This window comes from Hoplias malabaricus, chromosome 7 (assembly GCF_029633855.1).
Source record: "Hoplias malabaricus isolate fHopMal1 chromosome 7, fHopMal1.hap1, whole genome shotgun sequence".
NCBI classification, from domain to species: Eukaryota; Metazoa; Chordata; class Actinopteri; order Characiformes; family Erythrinidae; genus Hoplias; species Hoplias malabaricus.
The window spans coordinates 21503585-21520853 of NC_089806.1; the positions used below are offsets into that span (position 1 = coordinate 21503585).

A 17269-nucleotide genomic window follows, 5' to 3' on the forward strand; every position below is an offset into this window, starting at 1 on the left:
TCCACCAGCCTAAAATATCCAGCCAGTGAAGAGGACAACCAGTACACACTGTGCAGCAACAAGAGGACGACCAATACAGACTGTGCAGCAACAGATGATCTAATGTCTCTGATGCTACATGTACAAGGAGGACCGATGAGGTAGTTGTGTCTAACAGAGTGGACAGTGAATGAACACAGTGTTTAAAAACTCCAACACCATGTCATTGTCACTGCAGTGCTTGAGAATGGTCCACCACCCAAATCATACCTGCTCTGTGGGGGTCCTGACAGAACAGAAGAGAGTGATAGAGGGCAAACAAAGTATGCATAGGCAACAGTCAGTTCAGTGGAGCCATCATAACATTGTAACTTTTATTACTCTACTTTATGTATTTTATCGTTGAAGTCAAGAAATAGGCATCCGTATGAACTGGACTCCAACATTTTTATATTCCATTAGTTGAAGATTAGATTTTGAATTTGTGCAGGAAGAGAGAGTGTAGGATAATGTTTTTCACAGAACGTCCTGGCCATTTTAAATGTGTGAGAAAAAGTGGGCACACCAAGTCCTTTGAAGCTCTGACAGGGCCGCACGGAGAGTATAAAAACACATGGGCAGCACTGAAGCACGGACGAGCAACCAAATCTGTTAAAGTGCTTTAACGGTGATTAAAATCCACACTATTGTATTCACTGAAAAAGCAGCAGTCCGATTAGCAGGCCTGAAAGGGCAAGTATTTCACTCTGTGTCATTTCAGTAAACTCATTCTTTAGCTGTGAAGCTCTCTCTAGTTTAATGGGCTTTCAGTCTTTAGCTTTTTGCTTGTGTAAATTAGTCAGTGAATGAGAGGCACTTTGTTTGCAAGAATGGACCTAGCCGCTAAAATATTTGGGGCATAATTCTCATGTGAAGAGTTGAACCAATTTTCTTTTTGCACAAACACCATGCCTTAAGACAATTTTAAGACAATGTACACTACACAGAAGCCTTAAGTGGCATTTTATTTTCCATATTCTTTTAAAATTTTCCCTTCCACCTTAAATGGTGCCATATTGTCACTTGTTGTATTGTTCATGCTGACCCCAATTAATTAAATAACAAAACCAGATGACACATTTGTGTTTTTATTAATGACGGCACTGAACACAGACTGTAGAATTGGGGAAAAACACACAAATTTACTTCATTTTTTATAAATCTGACAGGCTCTCACAAATTACAGCAGGGTTGTTGCTAACTGCAGCTTAAATAATGCTTAAGTGAAGTATCTTACAAGTTTTGTTTTTACAATTTACATTCTCAGCTACTGCTTCTTTGCAAAAATTGTGGGTTTTCAATGTGGAATGTATTAGTCATTCTACTGCAGACTTGAACATCTTATTGATACACTAGGAAGTTTGACAAGATTTAAGTAAAAGGGGGATAGGTTCACTAATGGAACTTTCTCTTGCCTGACTGGACACGTCACTTAATATACTGAGAGATAGAGGTGTTTTGCTTTTGATATTCCACAGAATGGTAGCTTGTAACCATAGTAAATGATGACCTTGTGAGATATGTACTGAAATGAAGAGAGTTCAGTTAAGGTTAACAATCAAATGCATTTGTTTGCATGCTGCAATAATCACCGTAGTCACAGAAGCATGGGTGGATCCTACAGCTGATCTTGTAAATTATGATTTACAGAACAGAGAAAAGGATTTTTAATGTGTCATGCCATATATCTAACAATTCACTTATTTTTCAGTTGTTTTTACACATTCTCACTATCTTTTGTGTTAGAGACATCATTTCGTGTTGTCTCACGTCCTCACACACATCCATTTCCCCTATGCACCTTTGATCTCAAGAGCTGGGTAGTGTTCATGTTGGCTTATGATATCCTAATGACAAAAACAGTGCACATTTTAGAAGCCAATTTTGTATATAACAATGTTTTGTGTGTGTGTTTGTGTGTGTGCGTGCACATGCTCCCGCACATTCCTCCTCTGAATGGTGAGTTTGTTAAGCCTGAAAAACTGAAGTTGTCCTTTGTCTCTGGGGCATGCATGAGATTTAATCCAGAGAGTCTCAGTTGTCAGAATAAAGCAGTGACGAACAAAACACATATTTTGCAAGTCTTGTTTTCTCCTTTAACCAACCTCTGATTCTTCTGGAATCCTAATCTGAACTCAGAAATATTATGCTAATAAAACATGAAGCATTTTTCTGATCGATTTGATTTTTCTTTGATCTGTATTTATTTGAAACGATATATAAAAAGAAACGATTGATATTTCAGCTTCGGTGATGATTAAATTAGTGTGAAGATCACTGAATGCCATCTATCAAGCAACATAAATTGCTCCATAATTTGGTTGCATTTCTTCATTTAAGGTGCCTTCTCAGATGTATACCCTCCCTATGATGAAGAATTTTGGCTTTTGAACTTTACACTGGTAACTGTCTTGATTGCTCTTTTTTAAATGTGGTCAGTTAAATAAAGGTCAGAAGTGGATTTTTAAGGACATGCTCGCTATTTATATCTGCATTTCATGTATTGTTCTCTTATAGGACTGAAGTTGATATTAACATATTACACTTGCACAAGAGGCCCATGCTCACAAATGCAAAATAAAGCTCTTTTTGTTCTCTCTTTCTTTTCCTCTCTCTCTCTCTCTCTCTCTCTCTCTCTCTCTCTCTCTCTCTCTCTGCTCGCTTGGTGTGGGTTAGGAAAAATGGAGCCAGTTGTGTGCTGTGTTTTCTAAAGGACTGAGAATTCTTTGTACTTATATATTCGGCACCAAACCTGTGCCATATTAGGTCATATGTGTGAACTGCTGGAAGATTGTTAGAATTCTCCTTATCTGCCCCTTTATATGGCTTTCACACTTTAAAATGTCAAAACACAGCAAAATGTTCTTTGTCATTTGACCTGGAGTCTAAATTAATGCCATAAACTGGAGTGACCTGTTGACAGTAAGCAGTAGCCCTTAAATCTGGTCTATTTCTGGCATCAACAGAAACACTGAAAGAGCTCTATTTTCAGATCCTTTTGTAAGTGTGTGCACCTGCTGGGCTTAGTGCATTGAATAGAGTGTGTTGTGAGTTATAGTATATCACACAGTGTAAGAGACCTTTGGCCTTTTTTCTTTTGTATGGAAACCGCATATGCTCCAGTCTTTTTTGCAGCCAAGGCCATGACAGTCTTCCTCCTCTGTGAGGAATGGAAAGATCTACAGATTTAATTTAATGCAGGAATCAGTTATTAGGCTAGGCTCAAAGTCTACATTTATTTAGAACCACTTTTAGTTCCCTAATGTGTAAAATTTACATACCTATTGGAAAGATGAAAATATTTAGCTGTAAAGAAATGACAACTAGAATATAGCTTTAACAATCGATAATGTGTGTGTGTGTGTGTGTGTGTGTGTATACACACAGTAAGTAACATAAACCTACATAAAAGTAAATGCTTATTCCAAAAAGCCTTGCGGAATCTGACAAACGCAGCTGTGTGCAATGCAGTTATATATACAGGAAGTAGTTTGGGTCTTATTTTGTTTTTAGCCAAATTAATCTGGGTAAATTTAGTAGTGTAAGAGCTCTGTAGAATCAAGGTATGTTTATAATGAAAACAGACAAATCTTGATTCATTAAAAATCACCTTGAAATTCAAAAACATGTTTATCATTCTTTTTTATTTGAATCCCATGGAGTCAATTTTGGGATAGGGATAGGGTTTCTGCACTTTGGGAGAAAGCTTTGAGGTTCAGATTTCTGGACTTGGTCCCTCGACTCCAGTTCATTTGTGGGAAAGCTTTTCAGTCACCACCTCTTTCTGTTCCCAGAGGAATGGGACTGTTTGCACTTCTGTGCAGATTCTGTAATTCTCTCAAAACTTGTAACTGTGAGCTTTAAATTCTAATAATTTTTGTCTTTAAAATTGGTATTTTGTCTCCAGAAAATACTTTTAAATTTTAAACTTTAAATATTTGGAGAACTTTGCTAAAATATATAAGACAATGAAGGTGGCAAGTGAAAGAGAACTGTTGAAGGGGAGCCTCCTACTTGGATTGTTATGTGCACTATCTCAGGAATGTGTGTGTGTGTGTGTGTGTGTGTGTGTGTGTGCGCATGTTTTGAACCCCCACCTCTTTAGTGCTGAGGCACTGTTCTTAATTAATGTCATACTTTAAGAGTGTAACTCCATATTGTTGTTCTAAACTGGTCAAATGTTGTGTGCATGTTTATTTAGACAACCAGAAAAGACTTTGCAGGTCAGGAGTTTGCAGTCTGCTACTTAATCTTAGTACTGGGGTTGTACTGCTAACATATATTATGTATACTTTTATCCCACAAGTTAGTACACTAAATATCCACATTTTAAAGGACACTCTTTTTTTTCCAAAATCAAGGACATTAATAAGGAGTTTGTCCCCTTCCTTATTACAATAACAGTTTTTACTCTTCTGGAAAGGCTTTACTGGTGGAAAATGGCATTCATTCATTTGTTGATGATAGTCAGTTTTGGACCACAAATACCAATCCAACTCTAAATGTTTAGGATGTTGCATTGTCACTCTCAGAGCACAGCCTAGTTCTGTGTTGCTTTATACTCCTCTAGCTGATACTTGGCATTGGGCATTGTGATCATAGACTTATGTACAATTGTCAGTTCTTTTCAGTTCTTTTCAGTGAATATTGTTACATAATCCCAAGCCTAGTTGTTTGTTGTGGCGTGGTTTTGCAGATGACAGCATTTGAATGCCTGTGAGCAGTGTATATAAATGAACAAATCAAACATGTATTTCATAAAAGGAATCTTAAATCCATGTGTTGTTTTTTCCTCTAACAGAGTCCCGGGGGTATGTGGACAGTATCTCACACACTCCTATATCATCGGATGGAGACCTGTTCCACTCTGAAATGACGTCAAGCCCCTCCTGCCAAAGAATGTTTGGTTCCACGCGCTCTGTGAGCACTCCCAGCCCACTCCCCATCACTGACAGGTACAACACTGTTCAAAAGTTTTCTCTAAATATTTAGATCACTTTAGAGCATACAAACCGGATTCCAAAAAAGTTGGGACACTAAATAAATTGTGAATAAAAACTGAATGCAATGATGTGGAGATGGCAAATGTCAATATTTTATTCGCAATAGAACATAGATGACAGATCAAAAGTTTAATCTGAGTAAATGTAGCATTTTAAAGGAAAAATATGTTGAACCAAAATTTCACAGTGTCAACAAATCCCAAAAAAGTTGGGACAAGTAGAAATAAGTGGCTGGAAAAAGGAAATTGAGCATATAACGAACAGCTGGAAGACCAATTAACACTAATTAGGTCAATTGACAAAATGTTTGGGTATAAAAAGAGCTTCTCAGGGTGTCAGTGTCTCTCTGAAGCCAAGATGGTAAGAGGATCACCAATTCCACCATTGTTGCGCAGAAAGATAGTGCAGCAATACTAGAATGGTCTTACCCAGCGTAAAATAGCAAAGATTTTTAAGTTATCATCACCAACCGTGCATAACATCATCAAAAGATTCAGAGAATCTGGAACAATTGCTGTGCGTAAGGGTCAAGGTCATAAAACTCTACTGGATGCTAGTGATCTCCGGGCCCTTAAACGTCACTGCACCTCAAACAGGAATGCCCATGTCAAGGAAATAACATAATGGGCTCAGGAATACTTCCAGAAAGCATTGTCAGTGAACACAATCCACTGTGCCATCCGCCGTTGCCAGCTGAAACTCTACAGTGAAAAGAGGAAGCCATTTCTAAGCAAGCTCCACAAGCTCAGACGTTTGCACTCGGCCAGGGGTCTTTTTAAAATGGAGTGTGGCAAAATGGGAGACTGTTCTATGGTCAGATGAGTCACAATTTGAAGTTCTATATGGATCACTGGGATGCCATGTCATCCGGACCAGAGAGGACAAGGATAACCCAAGTTGTTACCAATGCTCCGTTCAGAAGCCTGCATCACTGATGGTATGGGGTTGCATGAGTGCTTGTGGCATGGGCAGCTTGCATGTCTGGAAAGGCACCATTAATGCAGAGAACTATGTTCAGGTTCTAGAACAACATATGCTCCCATCTAGACGTCATCTCTTTCAGGGAAGACCCTGCATTTTTCAACAAGATAATGCCAGACCACATTCTGCAGCAATCACAACATCATGGCTACATAGGAGAAGGATCCGGGTACTGAAATGGCAGCCTGCAGTCCAGATCTTTCACCTATAGAGAGCATTTGGCGCATCATAAAGAGGAAGGTGCGACAAAGAAGGTCCAAGACGATTGAACAGTTAGAGGCCTGTATTAGATATGAATGGGAGAGCATTCCTATTTCTAAACTTGAGAAACTGGTCTCCTCTGTCCCCAGACGTCTGTTGAGTGTTGTAAGAAGGGGGGATGCCACGTAGTGGTAAAAAATGGCCTTGTTCCAAGTTTTTTGGGATTTGTTGATGCCATGAAACTTTTGATCTGTGATTTGTGTTCTATTCTGAATAAAATAATAGATGTTGGGACCTCCACATCATTGCATTCAGTTTTTGTTCACAATTTGTTTAGTGTCCCAACTTTTTTGGAATCCGGTTTATATATTTTTAAACCAGTTGGAGTGCAGATAATTGTATAAGGACTGTTGTTGGTTTTTTATTTATTTATTTTTTACAGCATAAATCTGTATCAGATGAGATATTAAGTTCTACTTTAAGTTATTGCTATATCAAACAAATTATTTTGTGCTGCTTTTCAGTCCCACTGCATCTCATTCTTGGTTAGAGAGTGGGTCTAACACTCCTCTGAGTCACTACACACCCCAGCCATCTCCTCCACTCCCTCTTTTAGCCCCTAATGCCCACAGCTCTCCACGGGGCATCCCAAGAGGTCTGGGCTCTTCTCAGAGTGTGGGTAGTCTGGAGCTCAGTCTGCTGGAGGCTATGGAGGGGCTGGAGTGTTTAGGCTTGGATGGGATACAACCACCAGTGTTACCTCAGAAGAAGAGAGGGCCTGATGGAGAGGATTTCTCACTAAACTCTTCAGTCAGCCATAGTGCCGCCACTGCATCGTTTTCCAGTAACAATGGTTCACCCACAGGGTCAACACCTAGTCCAGGTATCAAAGCATATGCTCTTTAAGTGAATAATTCAGTTATTAGCACTTGAATGTAAAGACAAAGCATGAAAGTAGCAATTTCTTCCCCCTAATTTTAGTTCATTTTGAGATACAAACAACCTTAACAAAATAAAAGGGGCTGCCCCCAAATATTCGTTTGTAGGGTAGGAATTCTGTATATATTTTTGAGATTCGAATATTGTTGTTTTTTTTTTGTTTGTTTGTTTGTTTTTTTGATAAATGTGGCTATCGATAAAGGCAACCCTCCACACGTTTTCAGTCTTCAACGTCAACGTAAAAGTCTTGAACAAAGCCTAAAACAGCCTAACACACTACAGCAACCTACTTACAACGAAGCATGCCAAAGCTACGGTTAATTTTGTCAGCCTTACACCTCAAATTAGAACACCTCCATGGAGCTCTTGTTTATTAGTTTACAGTCTATGCCCTTAGTGACACCGTGTATGCAGCAAGACTCAGAGAGTGGAGCCATGCTGGGAGCTGCAGTGCAGCCTTAATTTTAAAGCTGATTTTCTGAAAAATAAGGCTGAGCCCAAGTATTTGGGTATTCAGATACTTGTTCGTTGGATATATAATTGATGTCTAATTGAGATTGGGATATTCAGTTTTTTGGATAAATGTGGCTATCGATAAAGGCAACTCTTCACTCAATCCACATTTAAGGCTCTCCCGCAGTAAAAACAGTGCTCTCCCATTGTGCCCATATTCAAGCTCATCAACATAAAAGTCTTTGTACAAATGAAGCCTAAAACTCAGTCATATAAAACAGTTTAAGACGCTAAAACAACACACAATTAACCAAGGCGACGCCACAGTTCATTTTGTCAGCTTTGTGCCTGAAATTAGAGCACATCCACTCAAACTGGTTAAATTGTGTATACTCTACATGATTTAACTAATACCCTTAGTTAGCAGGTTAGCAAAGCTGCGTAGGGTATTAAAGCAGGGGCCAGAAGCAGATTTTATTAATGACAACAATATACACCACCCCACTCCCCGATTATATACCGAATATCCCGGCCGAAGCTCAGAAGTTCTAAAAATGGTGTTCGGTCTGCCCTAATGTTTTTACCTTTCTTCCTCATACTACAGAACAAAAACAATAACAGCAAATCAACTGCTATATCCATTGTGAATGTATGAACACAATACTGATATGTATCTAGTAATAAAGACAACTTCATTAAAAAATATATATATATTTTCAGAAGCACTTCCACTGGTACATTTATCATGAATTGATTATAACACAATGCAAGGTGTCACTTGAGGTTTTAAATGATGTGAAATACATGCCTTCATTTAGGAATGCAAAAGCCATTCCAATTTTTAATTGGTAGTTTTGGAGAAGCAGTGTTCTACATCTCAAAATATGAATAAAGTCAACATTACAAACATGAGGTGTTTGAACATCTTAAAGAAAATGTAAATTGTGGTATAAACATACAGCTCACCATGCTAATAGTGTTATTGTGATCATGTTGAACAGATCCATTGTCTGGGAAGCATGACAATGCTAAGTTTGTCCAAGACACGTCAAAGTTCTGGTACAAACCAGATATCTCCAGAGAGCAGGGTGAGCATTAAATTCATTGATCCTCTTACACTATTTTTTGTTCGCTAATTCTGCTGGATTCTTGACTCTGCTCTTGTCACCTGTTGTGCTGCAGCTATTGCTGTTTTGAAGGATAAAGAGCCAGGCTCCTTCATTGTCAGAGACAGCCATTCGTTCAGAGGAGCTTACGGATTGGCCATGAAGGTGGCCACACCCCCGCCCTCCATCCTACAGCACAGCAAGAAAGGTATCTGCCATCTTCCTGTTAATAGGAAAAAGTTAATTTGGAAAAAAACACTGCAAACATCTTGGCATCTTATGAAAGCATTGTCAGTATTTCATATTATGAGACCATTAAGACATTAGATTTCTACACCTCATAGCAGTGAGAAGTTGATAAATGATTAAACCCACAAAAAACAATCATAAAACTTGTTTACATGTATCTGAACATCTTCACCTTCATTCATGATGTCCATATGTGATTTGTTTCTGCCTCTATCTCGGTTTATCCCTCCATCACTCACCGGAAGTTTGGACATCCCTTGCTGAAAGTTGATAAGATTTGTTCCTAAGTCTCTTTAGATGAAATAAGCAACCCTGGCCTCTTAAATTGCTCATTTGTATACATTTATCTAGTATATACAGCACCACACAGACATGTTAACAAGGAAAAATAATAGGCTTTCCCTGGAGGGGGTCTTTAAATTCCAAATACAAGCTTATATGCCATGTACAGTTGAAACAGCCTGAAACAGTTAAGTTGAAAATCACTTGAAATAGGTTAAATGTCCTTTTTGAAAATGTTCATTATAATCATAGACAATTGCCTACAAAAAAAGATGATTTCATTTATTTAGATGTTATTGCTTACACTGAAACACTCATCTTTAAATAGTTTTGTCCTATACCTATACAAAAGCGTAATCAAATTACACAGCTCCAACTTGTGTCCATGATTTATTATTTATTTATTTACATTTGTTGTCTTCTTTTAGCATAAATGTTTATTTTACACATTTCTCTGATGTTATGTAACCTCCAAGTTATCCTCCAGATCTTTGCAACTAAGGCTTGTGCTGCTATTTTCTTTATAACATCACTGATGCAAGGGTAGTATGCATTGTTATCCACATGCAGGTTGTTTTGAGCAGAAATCTGTTCTGACATAGATCACAAATGTAAAATTCAGCAATAAAATCAAGAAAATTTGAATTTTTGGAGAAATGTTTTGGATATGGGGTAACAGCTGCATATTGTCTCTGTCCAATCAAAAACGTGTATCTCCAAAATAGCAACTTTAAAGAAGAAAAAAAAAAACCCTTAAATTTCCATGGAAGTCAATGTAAAAATACGTTAAGTTATTTTAGAGCATTTCAACAGGTCCATTCATCATGAAATCTTTACACTATGTAAAAGGCAGCTGCTTTGTTAAAATGATGTAACTAAAAATGTATAAAACTGGAGATATTTATTTTTGACTGGAGAGTGACGTTATGTTCTGACATGAGCTAACAAAGCTATGAAGATATTTGTCAGAAATGACCATCTTGAGGAGGCAGTGTATGAATAATAGGACACACACAGGTCTCACCTCAGTTACCTTTCATTGTTTTATGAAACAAGTTAATAATGGGCCCTTGGGAATCTGAAACCTGTGCTCTACAGGCTCATTAACTACCACAGTGTATCCAACCAAAAAGGAAGCATTGTGTTTTTACTCAAAGATTAGTAACAACAGTTGCTTTTTGAATGACTTTACTGTGCCCAGTGGATATAACTGCTATAGTTTTGAATGAACTAAATGGGCTAAAGTTAAAAGGGTTAAGATTTTTTTTGTCTTTGTGTTTGGATTTTCTGTTCATCCACAGTGTGAAGAAAAAACTCAACAGCAGGTGTGTTTTAGAATGAGTTGTGAATGAAGGTCAGCTGGTGTTTGTTGCCACACAGATGAATGCCATTGTGTGCTGAATAATGAAGTGAAGTGCTGGAGTGTGTGTGCTTGTATCACAGCAGCTCTTTAAAAAGCCTTTCGTTCAATCAGAGGAAGGAAGGGAGGCACACTCACACACTCACATCCTCATCCCTGTCTAAAGGCTCCGGAGAGTCTTTTTCTGAGACTTTATTGGGGAAGGGGTGGTGGTTTTGGGAAGAGAACATGTCTCAATCTTAGGGTGTGAACAAGTGTGTGTCATATAATCTCCTATGCAAGAGCAAAAACCACAGAAACATATTAATGACACATATCACATTCCTATTTAGCAATGTTTTTGTGTAAGTATTACTTATTACAGTTCTTTTACAAAATGCATTTTATACACTGAATAGCTTTTTTTCTAGTTAATATAGTTATTACGTAATAGTTAATAGTGTATAGCTTTTTTTTTTCTCTCTCTTTACAACAGGTTTTCTCACAAAAAAATGTTTTCCTAGCTTTAAGTGAGCAAGCCGAGGTGACAGTGACATAAGGAAGAAACATTAAGGAAATCTAAGACTTAATGGGGAACCCATCCTCCTCTGGTCAATACTGGAATAAAACAAACGGACAAATGAAGAATTATAGAGTTACAACAAGTGTACAGTTGTTACGTATGCCATGTTCAGAGTGTGTTAATAGTTGTGTTATTAAAGAACAGTCTGAAGTAGGTGAAGAGTGAACAGTTCTAGTTAAAGCCCAGTCTTAGAGGTCAATTTATGACATGTAGGTGAGACACTCTGGCACATGCAAATGGCTCCATGGAGGGTGAGCAGGAAACTGCAACTCTTGAAGATGCTCTATTTTTGCTGTCTCATGGTCAGAGCTGTTCAGATTGACATATATATGTGGACAGTCCTTCACCAGCATTAGATCAGACCTGATGGGCATTGGTCCCACTCGGCAGAGAAACGTGCATTTAGATAGGGCTGATATTTGACTTAACATTATAAGAATGATTAGAGTGTAAGTTGTAGCTTTGGCAGACCTTACTAACACATCTCAGATTAATACAGTTCAGTCCATGAACCCACAGATCTGCACCCTTAATCAAACACTTGACTAAATAAATAGGTTTTTAAATCAAACATAGATTGTACATGAACTGGCAGTTCATTGAAAAGCTTGGAGGCTCCATATAAAAAATGCTCCTTCCCTTGCAGTAGATTTAATAATTCTATGCACAGATAGGCAGCCAGCACATGGTTCATAATGTAATCATGCTTTGGAAAGGAACTTTTAGATTCATATTTATTTGACAAAATTTAGAAGGCCAAGCCTTGTTTCAGAACTATTACACAATGTACTCTCAGACATCTGTGAGTGTATTTATAGGCGCTTCATGTAATATCGTCCTGTAAGTTCATTTTTAGATGAAAAAGCTCAGTGTTCTTTTTTTCTACAATGTTTTTTTTTATTAGTAATGGTGTGAGAAGTTTGCGCACATTTTCATTTGGAATTGCCATTTAATATTTAGTCATGGTAGTGGCATGATATAGACCTTGGCACACATGGCTGAACAGCTGTGGCTCAAATTCTTTTGCCAGCAATGTCATTTCCTGTGTGTGTGTGTGTGTGTGTGTGTGTGACAGGAGACCTGACCAGTGAGCTGGTGCGACACTTCCTGATTGAGTGCACACCGAAAGGAGTGAGACTGAAGGGATGTCCTAATGAACCCTACTTTGGTGAGAGAGTGTTTATATATAAGTGTCAGGGATGTTCAAATATATTTTAATCAATATCACACTCACGGGTAAAGTAGCCAAAGTCCATAGTCACAGAAAAGCAGACTTACTGGGTAAAATATTGAGACAATCAAAATTAATAAGAGTAGCCAAGGGGAAATAAAACATTATATGTTTTTACATGTATATTACATGCATATTACAATATGCACAATAATTCATGTAATTCATCCTGTACTGCTCTGGTAATTATGAAAATGTGATTGATTTCAAGCCGTTTCGTGTATTTTGTAAACCGCTGCCTCCCTCTAGTGGCCATGCTGTATGTGCAGACATTTCAGTCATAGAAATTCAGTGTTCTTTTCAAAGCAAATCAACTCTTGTGTTCTGTCTCACAAATAATCATCCAGCCCAAGTGATAAGTTATCTGAATTTGTATCTTGTTTGTACAGGAAGTCTCACAGCCCTTGTGTGCCAGCATTCCATCACTCCACTTGCTTTGCCCTGCAAACTGATCATCCCAGCCAGAGGTACTTTGGGTATGACTGTGTGTATGGATATCTGGACATGGCTGATTGGAATTGCTGAATTAAATTTACTCATTCTGGCATTCAGGACTTACATGCTCCAAAATAAATCATAATAAGATATAATAATGACTGAGTCCGAATAAGACAGAGCCAAGACTTGTTGAGTAGGAGTAAGACTGAGGCAGAGACACATCAAGTCAGAGTCAAGACCAGTTTAAAATTGTCTATAGTATTTGGATATAAAAAGTGGTAAAATCATGCACAGTTCACTGTACATGTAGTACACCTTAAAGTATTAAATAACACAGTTGTTTGTATTATATTTGGGGAAAAGTAATTCTACGTAGCTGCACCTCTCCTTGATTTCTATCCAGATGTTTTTTTAGGGATGATTTTGAAAAGTGGTAGATTTAAGGTACTGGCCTTCACCTTATTACACTGTGTCAAAGCAAAGTCAAAATGATCCAGAGTCCCTTAATTTGCATTCTTCAGATCAAGAAAATAAAGTTCTTGCTTTCTTTCTTTCTTTCTTTCTTTCTTTCTTTCTTTCAGATCCTCTAGAAGAACTCACTGAGTCTCCAGTGCAGACCTCTACAAACTCAGCAACTGAGCTTCTGAAACAAGGAGCAGGTGTGTGTGGTTTTGTGTCATGATTCTATATTTGTGCCTACAGTATGTAATCTATCTCTGTATTTGTCTGTAAATCTTCAATATGGGTTCAATAAAATTTAGAAATTGTATGCAGGTTAAAACAGTAACTTTCAGAATTTTTTTTCACATTTCTTGTGTTGTATAATCTTGCCATTTACTCTAAGAATAATGTTGTGTGTGTGTGTTTCAGCGTGTAATGTGTGGTTCCTCGGAAGTGTGGAATTAGAATCACTTACAGGGGTGCAGGCTGTACAGAAGGCCACCACAGTAATTCTTGCTCAGGACCCACCAGCCATCTCCACAGTTGTCCACTTTAAAGTGTCTGCGCAGGGCATCACGCTTACGGACAACCAGCGAAAGTATGTCTCTCAAACACAAGCACAAGTAAAATGAACTTTCCCAATTTTGGACTATTCGCACAGTATTGACACAGCTGCTGTTTTCAGATTAGACCAAAAATGAAAAACTACAGAAATGGTGATTTCTGTATAAGGTTTATTCCAAAAGGATATTAACTACTTGCAAAACACAAACATATTCCTTAATAAAAGAGTTAAATAGCATTATCAAGTTATGTCACTCATCTTCTTACCAGTCTTCTTATACACACACACACACACACACACAGATTAGAGTCATCATCTGCATTCCTAGATAGATGATGAATTTCTTGTACACATACTTGCAATATGTGCTCTTGCTCAGGCAGACATAACCACACGCAAAACACACCAGAAATACACATTCACACTCCAGCTTGAGTTGGATGGCTGAAGATTTACACCTCTACTGAGACAGGTTTATGATTCAGATCTTCATAAATATCTTTAAAATATGGTATAAACCACCCTAACCCTCAAAACAATATGTGTGTTACAGGTTGTTCTTCAGGAGGCACTATGCTGTCAACATTGTAATATTCTGTGCTCTGGACCCTCAAAACAGAAAGTAATTCACATACAGACACACAAACACAAACATTGTAACTTGCCATCAGCCTCAGTTACTCAAAGTAAGGAGGCCAGTAGACTGTAATTAGCCCTTGCTCATATTATTCAGCACAATTCTAACAATTCCCAGCGTGTGGAAATGTTCAATGTTTTTGTGTTAGCAGCAGATCAGAATGAATTTGTGGCTAGTTTCACATGCTCAGAGGAAGCTTCTCACTTGCAGCTTGGCAGCACTATGTGATTGTACTTTACTGAAGCTAAATTTGTTTACTTCTGCTCTTCCACATATAAATGAATTTGTATTGGTAAATCTTTGTAAACTTTTTTTTTTATGTTTTGTTTACAGGTGGACAAGAGATGGTTGCTTGGCTGCAAAGTAAGTCTGTTCTACATTTCTGATAACACTTTACATCATCATTCATAAGGCTACATGAAATCTGCATAAACAGTTTATGACAACTGATATAAACCTACATAAGCATTATAAAGGCTAATAAAATAAAGCAGTTTTTTGGATGCTTATATAGGTTTATATCATGATTGGCTTATCTATGTCATAAAGTGACTTAAATAAGAACAGTATAGTAGTCTTTCTTAGATCACTTGTTTATCATCTGACTAGTAAGAGCAGTGATCTTTCCTCTCTAATGTGTATATGTATATATTTGTGAATGCAGGATCTTTGGCTTTGTAGCACGGAAGACTGGTAGCAGCACAGAAAATGTGTGTCATCTATTTGCAGAACATGACCCAGAGCAGCCTGCCAGTGCTATAGTCAACTTTGTCTCCAAGGTGATGATTGGCTCTCAGAAGGCCAAGTAGAGCCTTACTCTCACCACCATACTTTCCTCACATTAAATATTTAATATTCTCTCCAACAATACACTGTTAATCCATACACAACACAGGACTTGTTCGGCATTCTTAAAAAGGTGTGTAAATGTTGTTGGTTTTTAGGTTTCCTTTCAGTGAATATTTTAAATGGATACTTCCAGGTTTTTCCACATTATATCTGACTAGCACATATCTAACAATGGATTTATTACGCTGAAAACAATTGCAAGAAATCTTGCATAATGTTTCAAGTGTATTGGAGTGCTTCGGTGTGTTATTACATAACTGGACCAACAGAGGGAGGCCTATTGCCTCAATTTAAAATAACATTAAATGACTGGCTGTATCTATAGCAAAAAAAAAAAGCAAGTATGATAAAGCATCTAAATTGTTCTCTAAATGTGAGAGCCCCAGTGTGTCCTGTGCCAAATCTGCAAGTTGTGTGAGAATGCTTCCCAAGCCTCTTTCTAGTAAGCCTCACTTCGGAAGCCTTTTGTTAAATCCTTACAGCTTACAGCTCTCTTTAACTCCCTGCGCCTCTTCAGGCACTTCATGTATCTTAGCCTCAGAACTGCACTGCTTCCCTGAATTTAAGAAATGGTTTCAGACATGGAGAAGTCTCATTCTGGAGAACTCTTACTGAATTATCTTATTGCTCCGCGAAAGGCAAGCATCGAAGACCAGACATTTTTGGGTGTGAGGGTCCAGAAACAAGTAGCAAATAACGACCAAAGAACTCAAGGACTGGACTGGTGAGAGCTGGAATCAGTGCAAGCCTTGTTTATATTGAATTATTTTTCTATCTACTGTTTAACCCTGTATGCATCATATCCATATACATGGACATTTGGAAGAAATATTTAGGTATGCATAGAAAGTTAAAATTGGTCCAATACTGCTTTAATGTTTATAAAATAGACTTGTTTAAAATAGGCCTTTTTATTTAAAACAAAATTAAGATGTAAGGTGTCATGTCTATGGCACCTTTACATGCAAATGCTTAATAAACATTCTTTTATAAAGACATGCTTATATTGCGTTCTAGAATGTTTATAAACATCCATGTGTTTTGCATAATGTAAAGTTACAAATTTACAATTTAAATATATATAACTCTTTTATATGTTTTTATTTTTTTTAAATGTCATGGTCGACAAATGGGTGGCATTTAAAAGATATTGTGTGAAATATTGTATCTTTTGTTTCTGAAAATCTGTATCATAGTTTATATTTTGTGTACGCTTGTTTTATATTCATCTTTTTTAAATCTGACAGTAGCGTGAACACTTAATTACTCAACTCTGTAAACCTGTACATTCTTTGTCCATGCTGAGAAGTAAAGCTTGGATATTATTTTAGATTTTTACTTATTATTACCCATTAAACACTAATCTCCCCCAACCCCACATTAGTGCATTGTACAGCATTAATTATAGTACACTGTAACTTGTCGAAACATACTTCAGTATTTGCTGTACATATATATCGTATAAATAGAAGCAAGTTGTTACATATAAATGGAAATTTTAAACAGTACATAACATATATATTTATTCTGTAAATAAACCAAGACAAAAAACTTAGAGTATATCCTTAACTTAGTGATTTTACTCATCAAATTTACTAACGTTTTCTTTTGTATGAAGCAGTGACATTTTGTCTGTGTTGTCACTTTGTGGAGGTAGAAAGCTTTCTTTCTGTACATAACTGAACTGTGCTCTAACAGATTTATTTTGTAAATGACTGCTGTATGTGTATGACTACATAATCTGAATATAATAAAAGCACATTGTTATATGTACTTTCTTTTGGTAACCTACTTGTATCCAAGCTGTCACTAACACCACAGGACAGCTGAACATGCTTGGAGGAGAGCACTTAACTGCCCAGATCGGTTATGCCGGTTAATAAATTGCACTGACAGACATGAAATTGACTGGTTTTGGGGAGGGGGAGAAGAAGGAAGTCCATCCGACCAACCT

The 17269-nt window shown here is 37.4% G+C and overlaps 1 protein-coding gene across 1 annotated transcript in view; it reads left to right on the forward strand.

The window, feature by feature from the left end:
* The window catches only part of tns3.2 (tensin 3, tandem duplicate 2), a 55481-nt gene extending 38412 nt beyond the window's left edge, over positions 1-17069 (forward strand). Inside the window, exons 17-27 of the mRNA XM_066676519.1 lie at positions 4820-4973; positions 6728-7086; positions 8597-8683; positions 8778-8909; positions 12230-12322; positions 12775-12852; positions 13405-13482; positions 13694-13862; positions 14383-14451; positions 14800-14829; positions 15131-17069. Coding sequence (XP_066532616.1) covers positions 4820-4973; positions 6728-7086; positions 8597-8683; positions 8778-8909; positions 12230-12322; positions 12775-12852; positions 13405-13482; positions 13694-13862; positions 14383-14451; positions 14800-14829; positions 15131-15275 — 1394 coding nt within the window. The 3' untranslated portion in view covers positions 15276-17069. The remainder of the gene's footprint in view (positions 1-4819; positions 4974-6727; positions 7087-8596; positions 8684-8777; positions 8910-12229; positions 12323-12774; positions 12853-13404; positions 13483-13693; positions 13863-14382; positions 14452-14799; positions 14830-15130) is intronic.
* Positions 17070-17269: the final 200 nt, after the last annotated feature.